General features: G+C 39.0%; 1 protein-coding gene across 1 annotated transcript in view; it reads left to right on the top strand.

The window, feature by feature from the left end:
* The window catches only part of LOC102219479 (1-phosphatidylinositol 4,5-bisphosphate phosphodiesterase beta-3-like), a 66,453-nt gene extending 39,970 nt beyond the window's left edge, over nt 1-26,483 (top strand). Inside the window, exons 3-34 of the mRNA XM_014468964.2 lie at nt 81-149; nt 5,923-6,057; nt 6,173-6,252; nt 6,710-6,763; nt 7,269-7,341; nt 11,017-11,117; nt 11,209-11,375; nt 11,892-12,038; nt 12,203-12,360; nt 13,317-13,399; nt 13,544-13,628; nt 14,250-14,388; nt 14,699-14,788; nt 14,887-14,960; nt 15,041-15,137; nt 15,281-15,365; nt 15,811-15,935; nt 16,921-17,075; nt 17,167-17,328; nt 17,433-17,532; nt 17,658-17,762; nt 18,497-18,588; nt 18,707-18,818; nt 19,914-19,958; nt 20,072-20,181; nt 20,893-20,960; nt 21,078-21,213; nt 21,499-21,575; nt 21,728-21,808; nt 21,958-22,015; nt 22,217-22,303; nt 23,699-26,483. Coding sequence (XP_014324450.1) covers nt 81-149; nt 5,923-6,057; nt 6,173-6,252; nt 6,710-6,763; nt 7,269-7,341; nt 11,017-11,117; nt 11,209-11,375; nt 11,892-12,038; nt 12,203-12,360; nt 13,317-13,399; nt 13,544-13,628; nt 14,250-14,388; nt 14,699-14,788; nt 14,887-14,960; nt 15,041-15,137; nt 15,281-15,365; nt 15,811-15,935; nt 16,921-17,075; nt 17,167-17,328; nt 17,433-17,532; nt 17,658-17,762; nt 18,497-18,588; nt 18,707-18,818; nt 19,914-19,958; nt 20,072-20,181; nt 20,893-20,960; nt 21,078-21,213; nt 21,499-21,575; nt 21,728-21,808; nt 21,958-22,015; nt 22,217-22,303; nt 23,699-23,977 — 3,429 coding nt within the window. The 3' untranslated portion in view covers nt 23,978-26,483. The remainder of the gene's footprint in view (nt 1-80; nt 150-5,922; nt 6,058-6,172; nt 6,253-6,709; nt 6,764-7,268; nt 7,342-11,016; nt 11,118-11,208; nt 11,376-11,891; nt 12,039-12,202; nt 12,361-13,316; nt 13,400-13,543; nt 13,629-14,249; nt 14,389-14,698; nt 14,789-14,886; nt 14,961-15,040; nt 15,138-15,280; nt 15,366-15,810; nt 15,936-16,920; nt 17,076-17,166; nt 17,329-17,432; nt 17,533-17,657; nt 17,763-18,496; nt 18,589-18,706; nt 18,819-19,913; nt 19,959-20,071; nt 20,182-20,892; nt 20,961-21,077; nt 21,214-21,498; nt 21,576-21,727; nt 21,809-21,957; nt 22,016-22,216; nt 22,304-23,698) is intronic.
* Nucleotides 26,484-26,700: the final 217 nt, after the last annotated feature.

Raw genomic sequence — 26,700 nt, forward strand, 5'->3', positions numbered from 1 at the left:
GTGCTCCAAGCAGGCTTTAAATGCTGTAAATATTACTTAAAGACGTATTCATTCACCAAATCACCGTTTTTGTGTTCCAGGAGACCGAAATCATCGACATGTGGACAATCTGTGACACAAGAAAAGGAAAGTACGCCAAGTCACCGAAGGTTGGTAACGTGTCCTTGAGTCTGAGTCAGAGAGAGGGAGACTGAAGTTTTTCCTTCTGCTGTCAGGAACTTTCTCCTCAGGGTATGAATGTGATGTTTAAGTGTTACTGTCAGGGAGAAGTGTGTGTGTGTGTTTCCTCACTCAGCTGATGGTGCTAAGGTGACGGGGTGCTAATGAGGCCGCCGACAGATGGCCCGTCAGACAGGAAGTGATATAACCAGTGACTGTTGGTGGGGAAGTCATTGTGTATTTCGGGTTCATGAGGCTGAGACACAGATGAAGCAGCGTTTTTGACCTCATCGACGTCTTTGTGTTACTCACGAGTGGATTAATTTGGAAAGAAATTCAAATATTGATTTCTACAATAAATAAAGTTTAAAAAGTTATAATTTCCTATTTTTTACCAATCAATTTAGGTTACCAAATATTTTATAGAGGCGTTTCATTGAATTTTTAGTGGGGTTTGTCAGGTATTCCACCTTATTTAAACTTAGTGAAAGTGAATTTGTATTGGAGACATTTTTATTTCTATTTGAAGGTATTCATATTCAATTTGACTGACAGTTGCAGTGAGTGGAACAGGTCTATCAACAGCATAGTTGTAATCGCCCTCAACAGAAACCATAAAGTTGCTATGGCTGGAACTGCAGCAGAATCTCTGGCTGTTGTCAGACTTTAATGATTTGCAGTATTTGAGACTTGGGCATTCTGTACTCTGTGAGGTGATAATCTTAGTCTTTCTTGTTTTACATCTTAATTAACAGGAGATTGGGGGGGGGGTTTTTGTGGGTTTTTTTAGAAAGGCAAACTTCCTCCGTACATTCGGCTCTCCAGAGAGATACCACAAGGCGCTATGTTAGGCCCACAGGCAGCTGATTATGTTGTATTGAAAATCTTTGTTTAACCATAAATATTAGATTGCTAATTTAATTAAATCTCTTGAAAAAGTGAAATTTACCCCTGCTGGGAATAGACAGACGTTATGATGTGTGGCTGTGGCAACAAGGCATTGATTTTACAACTGGAAACTGATTAGCATCTCAAAAGCTCTAATTGGGGGCGTGCTGTGGTGGCGCAGTGGGTTGGGACGCCCCACGTTTGGAGGCCTTAGTCCTCGACACGGACTTCGCGGGTTCGGCTCCCGGTCCCGGCGACCTTTGCCGCATGTCCTCCCCCGTCTCCTTGCCCTCTTTCCTGTCTGCGTATTGTCGCAAAAAATACGAGCCACTAGTGCCGCAAAAACTCTAAAAAAAAAAAAAAAGCTCTACTTGAACCTAAACTACATCCCCAAATCCTAGAAGAGTTGAAAAGTTTGTTTTATGAATGCAAAACAGAACCAAAGAGCAGACGGAGAATGAGGAAGTTCAGATTGTTTCCAGTCTCTGCCCGACTTTCTAATCCTATGGCCTGATAGAGATTTAAAGTGGAGCGTCAAAAGCAAATGAGGTGGATTAGCTCTTCAGCTCGTTTGAAAACTAGCTGCTACTGCTGATCCTTTCTGCCCACAGCATTACCATCCACAACAATACTTTAAAGATACTTGAATGAAATGAGTTACAACATTTAATTCACTTTTAGGAAAAAAAGTATTTTTTATTGAACCTTATATTGAATTGCATTAAAACTCATGTACAGAGAAATGGAAAGTAGTTGCCTCTTAGATTTCTTCTTTATGGAGGTAGTATAATGATCCAGGGCTACTTTATTTGCTTCAAGAGCTGGATAATTTGCTGTGATTAATGGCACCACTAATTGTACCTCAAAATCCTGAAGGAGAATGTTTGGCCATCAGTTTATGACCTGGACAATAATCCAAACCAGGGATTTTTCTAGCAGTTATTTTATTAATCCATTGTGACGGCAATGAGTTGGATAAAACATTTTTGTACATTTTACAAATTTTTTATTTAACCAGTTAATCTTATTTAAAATAATATTAGAAAAACACAAATAAACAAATAATTCAATTCCTAATCCAATGACATTTCCTTTAGTGAAAGCATGATTATTTAGCATCTGCAGCAAAAAGAAGAACAACTTTCACATCAATATGTGAAAACTTCAGCCATTGCCAATGGCTGAAGTTTGCTCATTTATAATTGGGTGATAGAAACGTGTTTAATAGATGTTGTAAATGTATATGTATATTTTTTTCCACAGTTTTGTTCTAACTATTGTTTTGAGTGTTCTTTCATCAAATGGTAGGTCATGTGTGGCTCTGGATACAAAACATTTTCTAATATCTGCTGTAAAAAGCTTGGATTGGGGATTTACAGCCAGATTGTATTGGGGATTGTGATTAAACTGTTTGTTAGTTCAGGCTGGAGCCAAGTTTGAATTTGAAAGGTCAGTTTCCGCTGTTGCTCTCAGGTCAGACCAGCACAGGAACAAAACAATGGCGTCCGAGATACACCAGCATCATTGGAAATAAACTGATTGATGCTTTGATTCAGCCTGAGACATTCAAGACACGTCAGGGCTGGAGGATCACAGGGTCCGTTCAGCGTCTCTCTGTTGTGGAGGAAAAACAGTTGACAACAGTCTCAGTCCTCCACATGCAGCCCAGGAGGCAGGCAGAACCTGCCGTCATGAGAAAGAGAGAGAATGATGGCTCATCCCACTGAGAAATCTACAGATTAAATCATCCATCTATACATCAGATCATCAGTCTGTTCATCCATCAGATCATGCATCCATCAGTCCATGCAACCGTCAGTCCATCTGTCCGTCCATCCATTTGACTTTCCATCCGTCCGTCCGTCCGTCCGTCCGCCCATCCTTCCTCACAGCCTGCAGGTTCCACTTTGTAGCAAAAGTTCACCATTACCTTTGTATTTATTCATGAGTAAATACTGGACATATTCAGGTTTATTTTTTAATTAAGTAATATTTGTGTCCATGCACAGCATTTTCCGCAGCTTCCTGCATGGCTGTTTTGGCTTCATGTGGTGCATTTGTTTATTCATTGCTGCTTCATTCTCTGTATGTAAATATTTTCCGGTGCACCAAACAGCTATGAGCAAATTCAAACAGTTTTACTAAGTCATGGAAATGATTCGCCTCTTTTTTACACCCAAAGGAACTACTAGGAGTTGCACTTATCTGCACATATATGTTTTTCTCGACCCACAATGCTTTTTCCTAATCTTCACATATGACTGTTGAGCAGTGTAGATATTTGTATTTGCTCATAGTTAAAATATATTCAAGATTTTATTCATCTGACTTTACAGCTTTAAAGAGGTTTTATTACATTTGATCATATAAGTTGAGCGCAGCACTGGCCAGAAGGCGGACATGCTTTGCAGAGCATTTTATGGTCCTTAATGACACTGTTTTTGATGTACGCACCCATAACTTTCCTGTTTTGATTTGCCTTCATTTGGATACCAAACACACAGTAGTAGTGTAGTTACTGTGGCTGCTAAACATTGAAATGGCCGCCTCTGCAACACTACATGCAGGTTTTAAAAGATCAACAGCATCATTTTAGGTCAAGGACCAACAATCGTGCCAATCAGGAAGGAGTGTAGTCTTCTCAAAAATACACAACAGTTCAAAATGACAAGTAAAATCATGTTTAGAATATTTTTAAAATAAATTCATATATAAAAAACTATTTAGGCAGATTGGAGCTCAGGTTCCTCCTGTTTTCACTCCAGAACTTACTTTGCTAAACTCAGCTGATTAGAGTACTGGGAAGTTATTTAATGGTGAACAAAAAGAAGAGTTGGGAAAATTATATTTGATCACGAACATTATCATTTATTTTAATTAGTGCCGGGACTCTAAATTTTTTAATTGGCTTACATGCTGCCTCTGTAATTAATTAATCCTAATTAAATTATTTTCTCCCAAAAATGATATATTGACAAAAGAAGAAAAACATCTTTTGCTGCTAAATTATTGAATAAACAGTTGTATGAGCTCAACAATAAAGATATTTATTGATTTTGTATTTAATCTCTTATTTAGGTTATTCATCCATGAGATTGATATAAAATTATATACATTCAGCTTTCAGGAACCCCTGACTAATCATGCAACTTCTTTAAAACAAAACTTCTTTAGGAACGTAGACTGTAGACGTGGACATTAACTTTTAGGATGTCTGTAGTGCTGCTACATGTTTAGCATTTAGATGCTATTTTAAGTTTGGACAGCTTCATGAGGCTAACATAGGTTAGCACAACTTGAACACAACAACAGTCTTTTCCAGTGTCCCATCAGATAATTTTTTTGAAGAAATGTTCACTCACAGTGGGCCAAGAAAATGGCTTTTTTGTTTATCGTGATGTCCTGTGCATCAGATTTACAGATGTACCAGAAATACGCAAATACAAAGGTTCGAAAAAACAGTGATCATTTAATCAAAAATCTATATAATCAAAATTAATGCGTTAGTCCCGTCCCTAATTTTTATTGAATGAAAGCAAAATTTCACAAATTGGGATATTTGAATTAGCAGGTCAGAAATCAAATATATCGTTTGGCAGCACCATTGCCTTGCAGGAAGAGAGATTATTTTTGTAATCTCAACTTAGTTTCTGCATGGAGTTTGCATGTTCTCCCTAGTAACAGCTACTAGGTTAACTGAGTTCTCTAAATTGTCTAGCCAACTTTATAATTACTTTTAAAATGGTAAAAAAACGGCCAGGACTCAGCTGTGATCTGCAGCTATAAATGATGTTTGTCCCGTGTTACTAGAGCTGTAAATCTCTTTACTGTTGGTCTGGAAGAGCTGAAGGTAAAACATTATGCACACATAAAAGGGAAACCAATATTTTGAATAAATGTTCTTTGAAAACCCTTAACAGTCCGGTTAATTCAACTCCCTCACATCAGGAAAAACTGTCACCTGTCACAGGATAAAACCTGAAGTCCAATGGTCCGATTGTGCTGCAATATAGATTTGAATACCTGGCACGTTTCCCTGGCGATATCTTTGCATCTGCCTGTCATTTGTTGTACCTGAAATACAGGATCGTCAACTCATCCATATCAGCTGTTTTGGTTTGAATGTTTGATTGTATGATCTTCACTTTTTAAAAATGACTCAAAAAATAGCTTATTTCTTCTAAATTACCTGTAAAGTTACAGCACAGGTGCTCCTAACTCAATTTGAATATAACTAAGTAGCTTATTTGTTAAATTCAGTAATTCAGACTTAAAAGTGTAAGATTGTCGTTGGTTGTTATGTAGATTGTGTATTTTAATTATATATTTCTGTCAGTTTTGATCAATAAAAATGATTTTTCGTATAGAAATGTTATGTTACTAATCATCGGCAGATGGTCATCGACACCTTCTACCCTCTGCTAAAGAAATTTCTGTATCAAAGCGTATTTGTGGAAAGTTTAGTGGAAGAAAAAAGGTACAAGAGCAGCAGTGCCAGTCACAGCATTATTTATAAGATAAGTTTCAGTTTCTTAATTGAATTAGTAAAATAAATGAACATTTTGGTGATTTATGTCATCAAAGTTTGCAAACTTGGAATATTACTTCACTCAACCTTCCTCTGCAACGTGAGACATGACTGAGGAAGAACGATGCTTAATTGTGAGAAAGATGCAAGGTACCACAGGGAGTTGGGCTAAAAAAGAGGAAAAAGTCATTTAGTTAATTAGTTTAGAATGCAGGGCCTCTTTCATCACATTCTTCCTCTCTGGAGAGACAGACACAGTTTGTGTTTGTCCTCAGTGTTCAGATTGTTTGGTTCTTGGTTGTTTTGGGGACACTGTGAAAATTGAAACAATTCTGTTGTTTTGTTAGGATCCTAAGTTACGGGAGAAGCTGTCCTATGAAAAAGAGGGGTTGGAATCCAAGCTGCTGACCATCGTCTATGGAGTAGACATGGTGAACGTCTCATTCATGTGTTTGTTGGGTTTGGATGAGAAAACCACACAGGTAATCCTGGAGCTTCACCTCCCTCTGACACACATTAGCTAGTCGTTAGCATTATCTGCCTTCCAGCAGCGATGCAGTCGAGTCACACGCCGTCCTCATGTGTGTTTGTTTCCAGATTTGGACAGATGAGCTCTTCGACCTGGCGACCAACATACTGTCCAGGAATTCATCGAGGATCAGGCACCTTTACAAAGCGTAAGACAAGTTCACAGTTTAGAGAACTGAAGCTGCTGAAGGGTGTCAACAGGAAACAAAATATTATTAATTAGTTTCATTTTGTAACCAGGTTGCTGTGTATTGCAGACTTCTGCCCAGGTCCCTCTTGAAACGAGATCTAGATCTCAACGGGGTTTACCTGGTTAAATAAAGGGGGGAAAAAGGAGAACGGAAAAGAGTTTACATGTCCAGGATAATTCAATCCATCTGAACATCCATCCACCCATCCATCCATCCATCCATCCATCCATCCATCCATCCATCCATCCATCCGTACAGCCATCCATCCGTACAGCCATCCATCCGTACATCCATCCAGACATGCATACATACGGGCTGAAAAATGGGAGAACTCTGTGAATGTGTGGAATCTGAACAGGAAATGTGAAGGACCCAGTTTGTAAATATTTCCAACGATGCTCTGGTTTGTTTTCAGGTACACTAAACTAAAGCTTCATGGGAATTCGGATGGGAGGATCCCTATGAAGCAGTGAGTAAAAGCCTTTTCTGCTCCCTCTGTAACACGCCCACCTCTACGTTGCCTATTCATGTTCTCACTTTGCTCTTTGTCTTAAAAACATGGAAGTTGTTGTCTGTTTTCTCCTTATTTATAATCTACATTGCTGTGGGAAGTGTTTGCTCTCTTATAGATTACTTTTGAAAAAAAATATTTTTTTTACTTTTTATACCTACTCTATGAAGAAAACTTGGCCAAAAATCCTCCGTAGTGAGTCAGAAGATTGATCAGTCCAGGGAGGACTGATGAATCTTACTTATGAGGCTATAAGGGCGCAATTACTTTTTCACAACGGGTCAGGTTGGTTTGGGAAGCTTTTTTTCCCTTAACATATGAATTCATCTTTTGAAAATTGCTTTTTTGGATTTATAACTTGTGATCTGTAAGACAGCAAACACCTTTTTACCCCAGCGTACGTTAACCTTTAGCTCCAACTTGAACCAAGCCAAACCTAACAGTGAGAGTTTTTGCTTTTCAGCTTTATGAAGTTGTTTTCTGATAAGAAGAGGGTGGAGACTGCAATGGAGCAGTGTAACCTAAACAACAACAAGGTAAGCAATACATGCAATCTCTTGTGATTAACCAAAAGATTTTCATTCAAACAGTAATGCTTTCATACAAGGAAATGGAAAAAACATTTATCACTTGGTCCATCAACTTAATGATGAATATCTGATTTTTATTTAAAATTTTTTTACATTTAATAACTTCCTCTATCTTTAACTTGCTGCATCACAAGATAAAACTTCCCTCCATTTTTGAAAGAGAGCACTAAGATAAATTCACTGTCATTACAATAAATTTCCTGTTCCAGGTCTGCTTCTGGTTTAGATGCTAGCATTGAGCTTTCTATGTTTTTAATTTTTCTAACAGAAGGCAACTTTACCTTTGAGATGTATGAATGTTACAAACTTTTAAATAGAGTAGATCTAAATTACTTACTAAAAGGTAAGAAAGCTGCCTGCTAAGTTGGAAGCTCACTTGAGCTTGAAGCTTTTTTGTGCTTTTTTGGGCATTTTTATAAAATGTTATAAAAACAGCTTAAATAATCTAGAAATTTGTGTCTGGAAAAGTTATAAATTTGAAAATCATTCCTTATATTAGGGGTGTCAAACTCCAGTCCTCAAGGGCCGCTGTCCTGCAGTTTTTAGATGTGACGCAGGTACAAAACACTGAAATGAAATGGCTTAATTACCTCCTCCTTGTGTAGATAGGTTTTCCAGAGCCTTGCTAATGACCTAATTATTCTATTCAGGTGTGGTGCAGCAGAGGCACATCTAAAACTTGCAGGACACCGGCCCTTGAGGGCTGGAGTTTGACACCTGTGCCTTATATGAAGGTGTTTTTGTAACAGCTAATAGTTACAATCTGCACATATTCCCTCTAAAAACAATTACAGTTGCTTATTTTAATAGTTATAATACCTAATATGCAGATACATGCACAGTGGGAACTGTTTTAGAACTACCACAGACGCTAACATCTACAGTCGCCTTTTTTCTGCTCTTCAACCAGTAGCGTATTAAGTAGCAGTGCGTCCAGGTTGAGTATTTGAGAAATACTCTAGGAAAAAAACGCAAATAATTTGTATTCAAATTTGACTCAAAAATCCACAGATGTCCACAGTATGTAGAAGGACATAGAGAAGCAAGTCAAGCCTCCTTGTGTTTTATGAAGCCTAACTTCCAACAATTTGATGTGTTTCTTCTGAGTAACTGTGACAAGTTTTAAAATAGGGCAGCAATGGGAAACCTGGGTTCGTACAAGCACTGCTGCATCTGGCTGCTGCCAATTAACTCACAGCTGATTGAGCTGCTGATGTTAAACAAGTCTTGTTCCTGTTCATCAGCCCTCACAGGTCCAACACGATGAACTGGCAGCACTGGTTTCAGAGGAAACTATTAGCAGTTCCCCCTTTCACTCCACCATGACTCGTCTAGTTTTTTCTCTCTTAAGAAATTAATTTCACTGGCAGTTCTTCTTGCTTTGACCACCAAAACATCACTCCCAGAAATTAGATTGTCAAGTGCAACAACCATTATTCAGTATTTTATTTATTTATTTTTATTGGAGACTTGCAATAAAAGTTTACTCTACTGTATGTAAATTTTAAACATGCAGTTGAATGACAATGAAGTCTATGTCAATACAGAGGTTTTTGAAGAAATAGATATATCTGCAGTTGTGCTGTAGATGCTGCAGAGTAGTTTGTTGTTTTGTCCATCTCCTGACTGATACTTTTGTAGGATGAGTTTCTTCTGATCTTATCCTACAAGTTTCCTGGTCTGGACACTGTGACTGTAGCTGAAGGATGCTTATAAGCAAATAGCAGGCATTCTGCTGAGGGAGCTTTATTTCCGGTGACTACAGCTACAGGTGTGCACCAAATAAGATCGGATGCTGAAATTGACAAAGTTTTAGTTTAAAATTGTGCAGACATATTAATAATTTCTTTTTCAGTTTAATTGCAAGGGGCATATTTGTGTCAATAAAGATGGGAAAACGTTCTGAATAATTCATCATGGTCTCATTTTTCTACATCACAAACCCTCATTTGCTACAACAGGTTAAACTAATAAGCTGTTGTTGAGGTTGTTTATGTTTACTACTAGCAGTGCTTTTACATTTCTACCAGTAACGGCTGGGGGTTACCTGTATCTTCCTCTGTTACCATCTGGGGCGAAAGCTGAAAAATGTTTGAAAACCTCTCCTCCACCGTGGTTCCACTCCTTACAGAGTCGCAGTTTTACAGATTTTGAGATGAAGCCAGGTCTTTTAAGTGTTGAATATTCTCTGCAGTCTGTACTAAAACTCTTTGGAAAGTCACAAGACTTGTTCTTCTTGAAGTCTGGAAACATGGCTGACAGAGCCGTGTGCGTTTGTCTCTTTGCTCTGGCGCCACCTGTTGGTGAAATGTGGTGGAGCCATCGTCATCACTAACTTTAACCACATTGTTACAAATTGCCACATTTCTCTCAAACAGCTCCTTTGGAGGAATAAAACCTGTTTGGAGAACACTAGTCATATAATACAAATTGAAAGAAACATTATTTTGAAAAATTGAGGTGATTTGTGATAATATATTTTAAAAAAGCCCTGATACGTTATCATTATGTTTAGAAACAAACAGCTAAAACCAGATAGTCTCTCTTTCTTTCTATTTTAAGTGGCTTAGGGTTAACAAAATTATCTGTATTTGATAAATAACCAGATAATGAGAAGTAGGAGTTCCTTATTTAAAGGCACAATTAGATTATTGTGCCTTTAATTAATTTGGGACAGCCCAGAAAATCTCATGGATTTGTACACTTCCTCGTAGGTTCAGCATCAGAGTTGATATGAGGCACATGTGAAAATACTGTAACATGGACAAAGGAAACTATCAGGTGTGATATCAGCATGTTAAGTATTAAGTGAAGCACAAATACCATTGCCCGGCCCAAAATTTGGGTCGGACTCAAGGTACAGCTCTAAATTGTAGCCTGGGAACAAAATCCTAACTGTAACATATGGGAGAGGCGGTGTGATGTCATTTGGTGCATAGAGGTCTGCTGCACTTTAAAAAATAGATGGGATCATAAGGAAAGAACGTTTTGTATTCTTACAAAACGTTCTTATGTTACTAAAGTTTATACAAAAACAGCATCTTAAGACATTCACCATAAAGTTTGGACACAAATTGGACTTCCCAATGGACAATGTCCGTAAGCATGCAGCCAAATTAGATACAAAGTGACTTAAGGACGACATATTCCATGTCTTAGCGTAGGCACTGCAAAGCCCTGATCCAAGTCTCATAGAAAATGTTTGTGCAGAGAAAGACGATGTTTAATTTGGACTCTGTTCTGTTCTGTCAGGAGGAATGGGCCAAAATTCCAGCAAACCATGGTCAGAAACTCGTGGAATGATATCCAAAACATTTGACCAAAGTCATACAGTTTAAAACGCCACCAAATACTAAGGAATTTTATGTAAATTAATGATTTTGACCAAGTAAAAAAACTATCTTTAAAAGTCACTTCCTCCCTTCTTTCTGGCATTTAGTAAATGTAATAAATTTTGGCCATTCTAAGGGACGTAAAACATAAATGTTTAGTCTGATTTAGTGTCGGACAGGGAGGGGAAAATGGTTCTGTCTGTGCAGTGTGTGTACATTTTTGGTTTCAGCTGGAAATAGGTAGATGTTGTTTGTAATCTTCCAATACTCTGCCTTAATCTCTCTGCAGTCTGAAAGTATAAAAACTGAGGATTTGACGTGGGAGGTTTTTCTAAAGTTCCTCGACAACTTGTGTATCCGACCCGAACTGCAGAGCATCTTTGAGGAATGGTATTTGTACCTTTAATTTTTCCTTTTTTTAACCTAATCGCTGGGACTTTTGGGGTTGCTCCTCAATGATACAGTCTTGTCTCTCGTTTAGTGGTGCTCGGAGGAAACCGTTCATCTCTCTCGACCAGTTCCTGGAATTCCTCAACGACAAGCAGCGGGACTCCAGGCTGAACGAGGTGCTGTACCCCCCCCTGAAACGAGATCAGGTCCGACAGGTCATGGAGAAATTTGAGAGCAACCTCAGCCAGCTGGAGAGAGGTTAGCAGCTCAGATTTCTTTTCTTGATCTGGTTAAATACTGTTATGAAACAACAATAGCCATTTAAAGAATAGTTCTGGGGATTTATTATTCTTCCTACTTAGGAAGAATAATAAAGAAAATAAGTAAATAAATAAGAACATGTTAGGATGGGTTTATGACAGGGGTGTCCAAATTCTGGCCCACATTTGTGGCCTTAGGAGTGATTTTATTTAATGCCACCCAACTGCAATTGAAGAATGATACAAATTTGACCCGTCCGTCACAGGTGCAGATGCAAACTTTTTATTTTTAATCAGGGTAGAAATTATTACAAACATAATTTTCTTACAATACAAAATGTGAAGTGCAACACAAACATTTTCCTGTTTCTAACCAAGCTTTCATAATGACCAGAAATCAAATCATTATTCTTCAGCCTTTGTTGGACTTCTGTGTTTGAAATTTGTTTTGTTTTAATTGTAAATGTTTTGAATAATAAAAAATACACCTGGTCTGTCTGTCTTTCTGTTGCAGACCAGCTCAGTTTGCAGGGTTTCAGTCGATTCCTCAACAGTGAGGAAAACAATAGCTTACCTCTAGAAAACCTTGACCTCTTTGATGACATGACCCATCCGCTGGCTCACTACTTTATAAACTCCTCTCACAACACATACCTCACAGGTAAAACGTTCTCCAGAAGAATCTACACCTTTACCTTTAGTGGTTTATTTAACTGATAAGATTCAGTGTGCTTATTGAAAACTGTAAAGCTTTAATTAAATCACCAGTGGCTCAATTTGAACATATAGATGTGTGTGTGTGTGTGTGTGTCTACCTGCCGCCAGTGGGTCAGCTGACGGGCGCGTCATCGGTGGAGATGTACAGGCAGGTGCTGCTCACTGGCTGCCGCTGCATTGAGCTGGACTGCTGGAAGGGCAAACCCCCAGACGAGGAGCCCTACATCACCCACGGGTTCACCATGACCACTGAGATCCCATTTAAGGTGCCGCACCCGTCTTATCAGCCTCTTATCCAGCTCTTTCAACATTCGTTCAAATTCAGTTCAAATGCAAAAATGCTTTATTTATCCCAAGTGGAAATTAAATGTTGTCGTAACTCATAACATCCAAGTATCTTCAAAGAGTCGTTGTCGATGGTGATGCTGTGGGCAGGAAGGATCTCCTGTAGCAGTCAGTCTTGCAGCATATCTGAAAAGGCCTCTGAATGAAGATTGTTTCTGTGTGACAGTCTCACAGCAATATTTCTGTTCAGGAAAGGCAATATTCCCCAGCATGTGTAAATTTGTCAGTTTTAAACTGGACATATGCTTTTCAATCATTCAGTGTCGCATGTAAATCATTCACTAATGGTCTGTATAAAGTACAGCTGCAATGCTTTGCTTTGAATTCCTGGTTATTGTACCTCTATAGACCCCTTGTTTACGCCTGGTCTGAGGCGCGTATTAGAGCAACTGCTCTTATTTTAAATGTGAATGAGACATTTCACACCCCACCTCTCCCTCCTCAGGTCACAAAGCGTTCCGCCCCGCCTTTTTTGGGCATTTTTGTAGTTCAATAGCAGCGATAAAATTATCTACTGGCAGAGAAACTTTTTATTCCAAAGTTTTTTAAAGATATCAACAACAGAAGACTTGTCCATCCAACATCACATGTTGAAACCAGAGTCTGACCCAGAGCAATAGTGTTATTGTATTAATGCTTCTACAATAAGAGTGAAGCAAACAAAACCTTGACATAAGGAAGCAGTTAGCTAACGGGAGCATCAAGAACCTCACTGAATCCATTTGGGTCATGTGTTCCTCCAGACAAAAACGGCAAAAACCAATCCTGACAGAAGCAGAAATGTGGCAATAAAAAGTTTATTTATTTATTTTTCAGATGTATTTTGTGATCTGAGATTCTCACATTTTAAATGTCCTCTTTCTGTCATGGCCTGCAGGAGGTGATTGAAGCGATAGCAGAAACCGCTTTCAAGGCTTCCCCTTACCCTCTCATCCTGTCTTTTGAAAACCACGTCGACTCGTAAGTCTAGTTAAAACTTTGTCACAGGCTGTCTGCATGTGGCGCTTGTGTAAACTCTATGCTAGTATACTAGCCATTAAACTTGCCCACTGATGCTTGAAGGTATGCAGGGCTCCAGTTTCTAATAAGTTTCTGTCATTTCAGACCTAAGCAGCAGGCCAAGATGGCAGAGTACTGCAGGACGATTTTTGGGGACGCCTTGCTCATTGATCCACTGGATAAATATCCGGTAAACTCAAATCTGTATTCTCTGTGCTATCCAACCTCAATCATCTGATAGATCCCTCGTGATACTTGTATCTGCTTAATCTGACCTACGACCCCACAGTGGGGCACTAAAGGGGAGGGGAGACGGGGGGGGGAAACTTTCCTTAGAAATTGTGAAAATTAACAGTAAATTGGGGGCAATTTCAGCAAATTGTATCATACACAAACATGAATATAAACGTTTTGTTTCATCACAGGCAGAAATCCATGCAAAACAATACAAGTGAGAATATTACATTTTAACATCACTGTTAATATGTGAATGTGGGGATCATTCAGTTAATGTACAAGTGTTTCCCCATTAATTTTACAAGTTAAACCAGAATTGACAAGCCTGTTTTTCAGCAAAATAAAATACTTCTTTAATTTCTGTGCTGCAAAATCCAACAAGAACAGTCATGTTTTGACAATCCTGATAGCTTTATCTTCAGTTTTAAACACTGAGTTTGGCTCAGAGTCTGAAGTTTGTCTCTTACATCTGATGAAATTAAGATACCTAGTTTTTTTTTTTATTGCTAATCTGGTATCAATCCTGTTTCATTTTGGCTCAAACATTACCATTTATCATCTGTATGGCTTTTAGCTGGAACAAAATATCCCTCTTCCCTCACCACAAGAACTGATGGGAAAGATCCTGATCAAAAACAAGAAGAAGCCTCACCTTGAGAAGACAACCGTACGGCGCAAAGATCCCGTCCTGACCCAGCCGTCGCCCTCCCGTGGTAGGGATGCAGACAGTCACCAGGGTGAACCATAACATGTCACTGCTAAAATAACTGTATCCAAGTAGAATAATAAAAAGTTGTGTGGAGGAAACAAGTGTGACCAAAATGGATGAACAAGCAATAGAACCTAAATGGGTTAGATTTTGAGTTGATTTGGTTTATCGGAGTGTCATGCACCACAGTATTGTGCCCAACCTACATAAACTACAAATGGCTCCTTGGAGACAAAGAGTCAATAAACTCAGGGTGATTTAAAACTTTTTGCAAACATACTTTAGCTGACAGACGTAAGCTGCTGTTTTTGCAGATTCCCCCCTCGCAGACACAGAGGGACAGAAGATCCTGTCCAACGGCGAGCAAAAGCAGGCTGAGAAGATGGCCAAAGACCCTGGGCAACGTAAGTCGCTCGGTATTCTCAAGCAGAGTTGAATGAATTTAACTGGTCCACATACGTATGTTTTTTTTTTCCTGGATATATTTATCCTGTTCTGGCAGGAGGAGAAGGAGAAAGTGAGGAGGAAGAGGACAATGAGCCGCTGCCAGAGGGGAAAAAGGCCGCCAGTGAAGAGGTATCAGAAACGGTTGATTGACCCTTTGATGGTCTCTTTGGGCGGCTTGCTGATGGATTACTGCTATCTTTTCCCCTCAGGGTACAGCCCTAAACGAAGTGTCCGCCACTGAGGAGATGTCCAATCTTGTCAACTACGTCCAGCCTGTTAAATTCAAGGGCTTTGACAATGCATTGAGTAAGTGTGTGTTTGCCGATGATGAGATGCTGGGACGGTGGCAAAATGATATCTTTGAGCGCTTTTGAATGATCATCAAAATTTTCTTGCATGCTCCTTTACCAGTTCCTAATATTTATCCTAACCACCTTCTGTTTAACCAGGGAGGAGAAGGCACTATGAGATGTCTTCATTTGTGGAAACCAAAGCCATAGAAATCCTGAAAACCTTCCCCTTTGAGTGTCTTACGTATCCTTAAATACTTGAAGCAGAGCTTGTGTGCTAATCTCTGCCAGTATTTCTCCAATTTCAGAAAATGGATATACAGTTTCCAAATCTGTATTCCTCCAAGCAGAGACGGAATCCATACTGTTACGTCGTTGGATGGTGTTGGTTTTAGGATCAGTATTTGATCTCTGGACAAACAAAAGTCTGGTCCCTTATTTGCAGACTCTACATTTTCACTTAGATTATATAAACAATTGACATCATAAGTGGTACCGCTGATATACCAACCAACTGATCCACCTTCTTTGCTCAAACCTGAACTAGGTTTGGCTCTTACATCGAACTGGACACCATCAGGAACTGAACTTTGAGCCTTGCAGCTCCCAGCATGTAATAAATTGAATCTGCAGATGTTGCGCCTCCCTGTATCTGTTCAGCATGTGGATCCTTGACAGGACTCTTCCAGGTACAATAAGAAGCAGATGAGCCGGATCTACCCCAAAGGAACGAGGGTAGACAGCTCTAACTACATGCCTCAGCTCTTCTGGAACATCGGATGCCAGATGGTGGCACTGAACTTTCAGACTCTTGGTAAGCACTGTTAATTCAGCCTTGTTTTTTTGGATTTGTCTGTGTTTCTCTCTAAAGCTGACGTATGTATATTCACATTCACTGGCAGCTCTGGTAAAAATCTGTAAAACACTCTGACATAAATTCCCTTACTCACCCGTTAAAGCAATAGGTAATATGTTTAAAACAACTAGAGGTGTGACAATCAGGAGGCCCCAATTATCACGATGACTCCTAACATAATTTTAGGAAATATTCCTGTCGTGTTTGGGGAGTTGAGAGCAAACTAATCTGGTCAGAAGGCACAGAAAACTGGTGGCGTGATCGGGAATTCACCAGTCTAAAACCTAAGATATTCAACATGTTGGATTGTCTTGGTCTAATATCGCAGCATGTGGTGTCCCCTGAAAACAAGGGAGTAACGCAACCAGTTGAATGTGATGTTTGGCCAATCAGAAAGCACGATGGAGGGGCATCCAAAATATACTGAAGACAACTGTCATCTTAAAAATAGTCCATAAACTCTCACCATTGCTTCTTCCCAATAGGCCATTTTTGTTAAAACTCTAAACTCACATTTGGTCTAGAGAAGTTTTGTGAGATTCCCTGAATGTTGTGGAGTTAAATCTGTCCAAGTCTGGTGTGTTGTTTTCACCCTGTGGCTGAACACAAGGCACTGTACAACTAAACTTGTTACACCAGAAACTTTTTTATCATCATGTGGGGTCTGTCAGGTTTTGAAAATCAGCCCGACCTTTTTAAAATCTTGCCATGTGAACAAGGCTTGACGATAGCTTTTCTGTTTTTCAACAAAAGAGAAAAAAAGCAATTCTTAAAGTGCAATTTTTATTCTACTAAACTAATGTACTCAGCCTAAATGTTGGGTATTTCTAAATTTCTCACTGTGAAGTCGGGTTGTTGCAATTAGGAAACACTTTTATGTCAACCTTCACAGAAATCTTCTCTCTTTTGTAAATTTTGTAAAATGTTTTTTGTTCTCTCTCAGACCTCCCTATGCAGCTGAACATGGGCGTATTTGAGTATAATGGCCACAGCGGCTACCTGCTGAAGCCAGAGATCATGACGAGGGGGGACAAACAGTTTGACCCCTTTACGGAAGAAATAGTGGATGGGATTGTTGCCAATACAGTAACAATTCGGGTACGAAGCAAGCTGTTGGTGTTTCTTATTGTCTGATTAAAGCAGCTTTTGTCATCGTGCTCTTAACTGTGTGTTACTGCCTCTCCATCAGATAATCTCAGGTCAGTTCCTGACAGATAAAAAGGTTGGTGTATATGTGGAGGTCGACCTGTTTGGACTTCCACAAGATACAAAGAGGAGGTGCAAAACCAAGACCTCCAATGGGAACTCCATGGACCCCGTGTGGGAAGATGAGCGCTTTGTCTTCTACAAGGTTGCTCACAAAGCAAACTTTTTTGTATTATAACTTGTTCTCACATTTCGTCTTCTGTCATACATCCTTTGTTAAACTTGTGTGTTGTTTCCAATACATTCCAGGTGATTCTCCCCTCACTGGCGTCTCTGAGGATATCTGCATTTGAAGAAAACGGCAGGTTCATCGGACACCGAATTCTCCCAGTATCTTCCCTCAAACGCGGTGAGCTTTCTGATATTTATGTGATCTGAAAGCAAAGTACTACTACTAAATTACAATATATGTCCTCAGGAATGTTTTATCTATCGTTAACAGGTGTCCATTTGTTTTATATGTCTTCCTTTTAGGCTACCGCTACATCAACCTGAGGACTGAGTTTAACCAGCCACTATTAGTGGCCTCTCTGCTGGTTTACACTGAAGCTAAGGACTATGTCCCTAATCAACACATGGGTAAATTTGCCAAATTAATTTCACTACTAAGGAAAACTACCTGCCATTTAAAATAAATTATCATCCATCAGTTGGTATGATATGATCATTTTAAATCAACAAGAAGTAACAGGATAAGCACTTTGAGATTTCTTTGAAATGTAAGGTGCGTTACAAATATAATGTATTATTATTATTATTATTATTAAGTAACTGCCGCTGTCCAATACAAGTACAATAGGAAAAAATGGCTGCTAGGAATTTCTTGTATTTTTCACTCTTTTTTATTTTCCTCTTATAAAGGATTTTTAGTTTATTTTTTTGCCAAATTAGTGACTGTTCACAGAAGCTAATCTTCACTTTTAGCTAGCAACATTTTTAGGTCTGCTTTTTATGTAGCTAGTGTCTCTTTATTTATTGAAATAAATGAGTTTAAATAAATGCTTTGATATATTTGAAATCCATATATTCATATTTTTTCTAGCAAAGAAACAATCTTGCAGTTGCCACCAATATTGTACTTGGTTAGCGTTGATTAGCAGCTTGCCTGCCTCTCATGTTGTTAGCATATTTGTTGTTTTATTTAACTTCCTTATTAATAAAACACTTAACATTTACATTTTATATTGCACAGTTATTTTTAAAATACTTTTTAATTTTCAATCTGTTATGTATGGCTCTCTAATGAACAATTAAAACGCCATAATCTCATAAAGTTAAGCTAATCTGCCTCTGGTGTTTCTGTCTGTACTCAGAATACATCGAGGCCCTGACCAACCCCATCAAGCACATCAACCAGTTGGACGCAAGAGAAATGCAGCTTGCTGCTCTCTTGGAGGAAGCTGAGGTAAGACAAAAATATGCTTTACTTTGTGAAGAAGTTAGTGAGCATGTCTATGGTGTTCTTTATCTTTCGTCCACTGTAATCTGTCTTAATATATGAAATGTTTACATTTGGAAAACAGTCTGAAGACGAATCCAGTGAGTCGCAGGATATTCCAGATTCACTCCCTTCCCCTGAGCCGCCGCTTCCCAGCAGTCCTTTTGAAGAGACTCCTGACTGGCTTCCTCCACCAGGTAGGGACATCCACAAATTCACTGTTTGAGTGTCGGCACTGGAGTGAGAGTTTATGTAAAAGCTTATAGACACTCCTGTGCCAACTAGAAACTGCTTAAACCAGACCTGCAGACCAACAGGGTTTTTTAATGTTACATTAGCCACCAGATGCAACACTGGTTTAGTCGAGAGAACCGCGGAGACGAGCTGTAATGTGTGCTAAGCTGATGTTCGTAAATGTGCAAGAATCATGAAGGCCAAGGAACACATCGTCACACAAGTCAGGGAGAAAATTGTGATGACATTTAAAGAAGAGTTAGGTTATAAACCGACATCTCGACCTCTGAACAGATCTCCGGCTCAGCTCAATACAGAAATAGTACGGCGTAACTACAAACAAAGCAAGACATCGTTGTCCTCCCAAACTGACATACTGGGGCAAGGAGAACATTGATCAGACAAACAACCAGGATTACCATGGTAACTCTAAAGGACTGCAGTTTTCTATAGGCTCCAATAAAATAAAAAAGTCCTTAGATCTGTTGCCAATAGCTTTTTGATGAAAAGTCGCTAAGTTGTCAACAGTGCTTCTCTCGTCCTGACCACAGCCTCACTCTGCTCATCCCCACTCCCATTAGTGTCTATTGACTCTGCCCACTTCAGGGGATTTATTATTTTCTTTTTCTAAAAATTGTCAGGGCTTTACGCTTTCACAGGGGGTTTAAGCAACACTAAGCATGCACATGCAGTTTAACAGGAGACAACCTGTTAAGAAAATGGGGGAAAAGGACATTAACCCTACACGAACCTAAAGCTGGAGCGTTAGCATGACTCTATCACATAAGATTTACAAACAAAAAGACTTTTAAGTTTGTCGTTCTCTTGAGACAAAATGTGGAAAAGTTAAAGGGATATTTCCCAAAGCATCATACTGTTCAGAAGCACCAATTAAGACATTTTTTGACAATCAATGAACATATTTTATTGTGGATCTGCAGTAAATTTAGCTGAATTTGCATTCAAACCTCCTGTTGTTGAACAAGTCTGGGAATGATTAATTTGTCCATCATCTGTTGCACACGAACTGTGAGTGTTTTCTCTGCCTCCTGTTGTAGTGCAAAGTCCTGCGGAGGAGGATTTCATAGTAGCCATAGTCACAGGTAAGATCTTCATAACACATTAATTCCACTCTGAAACGAATGAAGTCGTCTTGTTTGACACACAGCCATCAGGGTTGACATAAGCTGGACTTAAAATGATATTTATATTTCAGATGTCCCAAGTTTGTCTCTGGAGGAACTGAAGCAGAATAAGAATCTCACCAAGCTGAGAAAGAAACAAATTAAAGACTTCAATGAGCTGCAAAAGAAAAACCAAAAGAAGGTAAATGCAAAAAGCTTTATTTGGATGTGAGAATGTTTAATGGGGATCCAATGTGCAAAATTCACATTTTGCACATTTTTATGCTTCCGTTTGGGTCTCTACAGCTTCTAAAAGAAGACAGCTTAAAAAAAACACCCAGACGTTTTTTGGCAATAAGTTAATGTTTTTTGGTGTCTGGAAAATGAGCGGTTTCAAAAATTTCCTGAATGTCGAGTCACAATTGAAGGGCACTACACTGTTACCTAGCAACCCAAGAAGAGCTCCAGCATGTTTGGTTAGCTATATGCGTTGTACAATGGCTGCTGGAAAAGACAAGCGTTTTGTTGTTGGCTTCCCATCCAGAAATCACTTGCTGCATTCTTTTTGGTTGTGCAGGAGGCTCCACTTCTGCTTCTCAAAGATGTACAGCTATATAACTCTGCATCCGTTTGCAGCTGTTTTCATGTTCGAGTGTAAACGTTGAGTTGGGGAGTAGCTTATTTGGATTTCAAGAGGCCCTAAAACAGCTCATTCTGGAAGGAGCTCAAAACAAGCAGAACTGACCAAACTAAAATTTCATCATCTAGGAATGATTTTGTACAAAAAATGTCAAACGTGTTGTATAGTTCATAGAACTATCCTAACTTGTTCAAGAAAGCAGGCTAGCATACAAATACTTTCTTGTGCTCCAGAAAGTATTTGGTTTTTCATTGTGTTTCCCCCCATCCCTAGATTCAGTCTGAAAGTCAAAAGAAGCGCACCACCATTGAGAAAAACTTCAAGCGTAGCATCAAGAAAGGGTGAGTAAAGCCTGAAGGACGGAAGAGGGATGAAACGGGTGAAAGAAGGCAGCGATGTGAAGATGAAAATAAAAGATGAACTGAAAGGTGCTGAACTGGTGTTCCTCTGTGCTCCAGTGATTCCCAGGACAAGATTGGAGACCTGGAGAAGCAGAAGGCCCAGCTCTGGGAGAATAACATGCAGGAGCTGCTGGAACTGCGACAGGGCCTTTATCTGCAGGAAAAACAGATGCAACTGCAGCACCTGGCAGAGGTAACAACACTTTAACACAAAGCTGAATACACCAGTTGCTCTAAGACGTTGACGTTGGAGTAGGGGATATGATCCTTGTTCATGATAATCATTGGAACTTCCTCCTTCTCTCTGCTCTCCCGATTTTGTGCGCTAACAACACTTGTTTAATAAAAAATTAGCTTTTTCTTATTCAAATTTTTAGACATTTCAGAAAAAACTCTCTAAATTCTACAAAGTACCGTTTGGTCCGAAATGCTTCACCTGTCACCTGTTCCTGAAAAACCTGCTGCTGTGTCTCCTCAGGAGCACGAGAAGCTAAAACTGACGGTGACTGAATATCAAGAACTTCACACCAAGAAGCTCACAGACATTTGCAGCAAGTAAGAGCAACAGCCAACACCACAGTTTTCCAGGATTCATTTTGCTCCTGGTTGGAATTTCTCCATATTCTTAACTCTCAGCTATGTCTCTTAAATCAAGTTTATTTGGTTAATTTTATATGTAGACAGTTAATCTGTTACTGTGTCTGCAGGGAGAAGAAGGAGATCCAAAAGGTCCTGGAAAGGAAGCGAATACAGAGCCTTTTAGAAGCAAAGAAGAAAGATCCTGACTTGTACAAAAACATTTAATTTCTATTTACCTGTTTATCAATCTGAGATAAAAGTGCTTAATTTATTTTTTAGATCCAGGTCTCTGTTGTCTTTCATTGCTCTCTTTGACCTTCGTTATGTTTTATCCTTGTTCTTATTTCTCTCTCTCTAGGAAATTATCTGATTTCAACAAGAAACACATAAACGATTGTGTAGAGATTTTTCGCAAGGTAATCCAACTCATGTACATCACTAAAGCTCCTAGCAAGTTTAAAATGACTTTTCTAATAGCCCAGTTTTCTGTTCTGGGCTTCATCTGGGGCTAATTTGTCTGGAGAAGCATTTTTAGGGACTTTCATGAGCTTTTCTTTGTGATTTCATGATATTTGTCATCCTGGTTTTACCTAAAATCTCCACTTGCTCCTCACCAGCTTGAGAAGTTGCAAAGCATGAGAAAAGAGAAGTTCTTACTGAAGCATCTGGAAATGACGCAGCAGATGGAAAGTCTGCTTACACAGGTGAGTGTGGACAAAACTAATCATTACAAGAAAGAGAAATACTTTAATCTAAGCAAGGTGTCCTCTGGTCCTACTGTGCTGCATGTTTGGCTGCTACACGTCAGATTTAAATGAATTGAAGGTAGTTATTGATTCATTTAATGGTAACATATTTTTATATCGCTTTGTCTAAGGACTCAGTTGTTTTACATGAGCACAATAATATGAAACAAGACAGAAAAACACAAAAAGTCAGATTTAAACATTAAAAACATTTTGATGATGTTACATATATGCACTTATGTGTCTCTTATTCTGTGAAAACAAAAATCACATTCTAAGTAGTAGCTTCTTTGATCACAGCGCACTGACTTATATTTATATTCAGATTTTTCTGCATAGATACAACTTAGACTAAGAACTTGATAAGTTCACAATTGTTTGTACAATCTGCTACATATTATATACAAAATAACTTTAATCAGTATAAACAATCATAATCTTAACATTCATTACTAATAAAAATATAAATTATTGTGAATACACTATGGATATATAATACCGTATAAAACCCTGCTAATCTAAAATAAAACTTCCCAATCTCAAGCTAAATGTGGCTAACGATTAGCCTAACAGCAGGTAACGGTCACCTCTCCTCTAGCTAACATTTAGGTTAGCGGCAAGTAACGGCAACTTCCAACGGCTTCCTCCGCTGCCATTGCTAAAACTACAGGCAGCGCAGAAAATGGAGGTCATCGTTCACCACTTCTCCTTCTGTTCGCCGATTGGCTCGGCAGAAAATCTACCGGAGGGAATCGGAGTCAACAGGAGAAAAAAGCGCAGGCTGTGCGGAATAGCGCAGGAAGTCAACGGCCAGGCATCAAAACTGAATAAATGTCAACAAAACAATGTTTCTAATTTGCAAAAGAAAAGTCCTAACCATCTAACTGCCCCATATGCACAGGAGCCTCCTGTGAAAACGGAAATCACTTTCTCAGAAGCGGCTTCGCAGCGTTGTTGTGACGCTCTGACGTTGACATCCGCATCTGATGTCAGTAGAGCTGGCGCGAGAAAGACTTCGGTGAAAGTCTCTCTCTCCCGCCGCCCCCCGCGTGCCACTACTGCCGATGTAATACCAGTTTCTGATATAATTGGTATTACATCAGAAATTACTTCACAATCATCTAGCAGTGAATGAGATTCATAAATAATTAAAACACAGATAATAAAATAAAACTGGCTAAGGGGGTGACTTCAAATAGCTCAATAATCCTGGGTACCACAAATGTTGGGTACACAAAGAAAAGATGTGAAAATGTAAATTAGTGCTTAAAAATGCCTTGTATTATCTCAGAAACTTTATACTAACAAACAACATTTTAACCTCCCTGTGTTTGTCTTTGTGCTCCTGAGCAGCTTGAGTCGCAGCTGAATGAAAAACTGGAGGAGGAGTACAGTCAGCTGCCGAGAGAGATCAGTCAGCACCTTCCTTCGGACCTACAAAACAAAGGCGCCTGTATGGGCTCCCCGTTGTCGGCTGTGCCCAATCACAGCAGCCCCACCTCTGGCACGCCCTCCAACTGCTCCACGCCCTGGTTCCCGAGATCGCTGGACAACAATCAGGGCTCGCTGCAGGACTCCACGTCCTCCTCCACTACTCCTGCCCCGTCGGAGTCAGAACTTTCCTTCAACTAGACTTTTACATTTTACAGAGAGAGAGAAAAAGACCGGGGTCGAACTTGATCATGTGTGGGGTATAAATGATTATGGATTATCTACTAATTTTATTCTTTTTTTAAAAGAAATCACTGTTTTGTCCTTGTCTACAGAGCTGTATTTTTTATTTCGCTGTTTTTGACAAATTTGTTATTGAAATCTTCATTAGCGTCATAATCAAACCTTTCTTTTTTACACATTTAAAACGATGTTCTTGTTGATTTAACCGTCTCTTTTAATTTTTGTATTCCTCCGTCTTGCAGCCAGTCAGATTTGCTGCATTATGGCGACCCAGGGAAGCTGAAACTTAGTGTTTCAAACATCTTTAACCTCTTTTTTATACACATATTTTTCTGGAAAGCTTTAAATTGTGTTGAACAAAGCAGCATTTGACATCTTACTGGTTCAGATGTTATCACCATGGATAGTTTTTAGACCCAAATATGTAAAAAAATATTCAAGCTAAAATTAAGGGATTTCTATTTTTTAATGGTTTTAAATCTGAATTTTTTTTTTACTGTAATAGCAGAACCTGACCACTAGATGGTGATAGAGGCTTACCCTCTTCCTTCCTGCGGGAATATTCAGCACTCCATGACCATCTTCACCACAATCTGCAGCCTAATTGATCGTCTTTCTGTTTTTATTTTCTCTCTGAATGGAAATATGTTTAATCTGAATGTTTTTATCTCCTGTGTGTGCCATGGCAGCCTGGAGGAGGACGTTACCTAAATTAGCAGGACTACTGTGGAATAAGCTGCACTATGACATCTTAATGTAACTGAGACTCTGTTTCCATCCTGCGGATGTTGTTGTTGTTGTTTTAAGGCTGATTTAACTCTTAATTCCATAACCTCGATGCTTTAAAGCCGACATAAGAAAAGTTTTATGTAGATTTTATTTCTCCTAAATGTTCCCCTAATTAACTGTGGGACACAAAGTTAATGGTACGTTGGGTCTGCTTCTACCAAAGCTTCCAGTTTTTCTGTATTATTTTTGTGAGTATTTCCTCTTTGTCCACTCTGACTGGTGAAATGATGGTACTATGTATAGATGATCTGTGTATATGTGTAGCTGTACATGAGTTTTACTACTGACTACTAATGTTGGTGGGTGATGGAGGTTAAATTGGGGTGAGGGAAGAACCAAAACGAGTCTAATTTTATTTTTTTGGTTTTATTTTTTTAATATTTAGGAAATCCTGTTTGCTTTTTATGAGCACTGGCTGCCTTCGTTTCTTCATGACTCCTGTAATTACATATCTGATTGAGCGGATTGTTGGCATGGATTCTTTGGAGGAATGGGTTTACATGGACCCTGCGTGATGCGTTCATTCAGCGGTTCTGACATATCCACACAGCTGCTAAACCTCCAGGTGTTTGGGGCTTAAAACACTGAGACTGTTATAAATCAGTTTTCTACCATTAATGTCACTGGAATCCTAACCAAGTCAACGGAAAATCAAATGAATCGGTTTTCTAAAAACAATAGTTTGTTTTAATTTAATTATAAAATTACACCATTATAACTTTTTCAGACGACCACATGGATTTAAAAAATATTTTCCATCTCCGTTTCATCCAGTGAAGTCTTTCTTTTGTTGACTTGGATGCAGGATTGGACTTGATGTAAAGTTGAAGATACTAATCAATCATCTCCATCTTGAAGGTTTTGAGGCAGGACTTACTAGAACTTGGATTTCCTTCACTTTGGCTAAAATCAGACCCGTTTGAAGCGATGTAAGCCCACAGCATGCTGCAGCCACCACCCTGCTTCATTGTAATTGGTGACATGAATTTGTTTCTTTGCAAAACAAACATTTTAGAGCTGTTTATAGTTGGATATATCTGGATATTTTGTTCAGAAGAAAATGGATCTGTTTCTCAACTCTTTAGTACAAAAATAAGGAGATTGCATGGGTTCATGTGAAATTACTGCTGCTCCTCTTAACAGATTTGTTAAATTTTTAGTTGATTTATGCAAGATGAAGGTGGGAAACATCATTGTCTCAATGTTTTCAAGTCCTAAACACTGGAATTGTAACAAGAATTCAACAAGGAGCTACTGTTTACGTTCAGGGTTTTTTTTCTGTACAATTCCAGTTTGCTCCTTTTTTTAACCTGTCATAGCAGCTTTCACCTGCAGGGGTCAGTGTTTCCTTTGAATGAAACCTCTTGAGCTTTACAGATGAACAGATGATGATTGTCAACGCTCTGCTCTGGACTCACATGTGTGACTGTCAGCATTCTAAACCAAAAATGCCAACACATTCCTCTCAGTCCGTTCGGAAATGGAGCGTGGTTTAAAGTCATCTTTCTGTTCTTTGGTGCGGACAGGATTATCAGGTACTCGCTCGTTTCGCTGTGGTTAAAAAGCACTTTTGGATGTTTGTGAAACATGTTCCCAAGATGCAGGTTTCATTGCAGTTACACCTGCTCCTTGTGCAAAGTATCTGTAGCCTCCTGAATACATTTTAAGGAACTGAGGTGGTTTGTTTTCTATTTGCACTTTGAACTTGGGTTTTACTTGGTACCGTTTTTGTCTCAGAATGCAAAGAAAAGTCATCGATTCACAGGCACATTAATTTTGAACCATTTCTTACTTCACTTCAGGAACCTAAAGAGGTGCATGCATTGGTAAATGTCTCATTGCTGGGGATTTTTGCAGTTATGGGCCGTATTCGGATCAGTGGTGATTCCAGC

Source organism: Xiphophorus maculatus, chromosome 14 (genome assembly GCF_002775205.1).
Source record: "Xiphophorus maculatus strain JP 163 A chromosome 14, X_maculatus-5.0-male, whole genome shotgun sequence".
Taxonomy (NCBI): domain Eukaryota; kingdom Metazoa; phylum Chordata; class Actinopteri; order Cyprinodontiformes; family Poeciliidae; genus Xiphophorus; species Xiphophorus maculatus.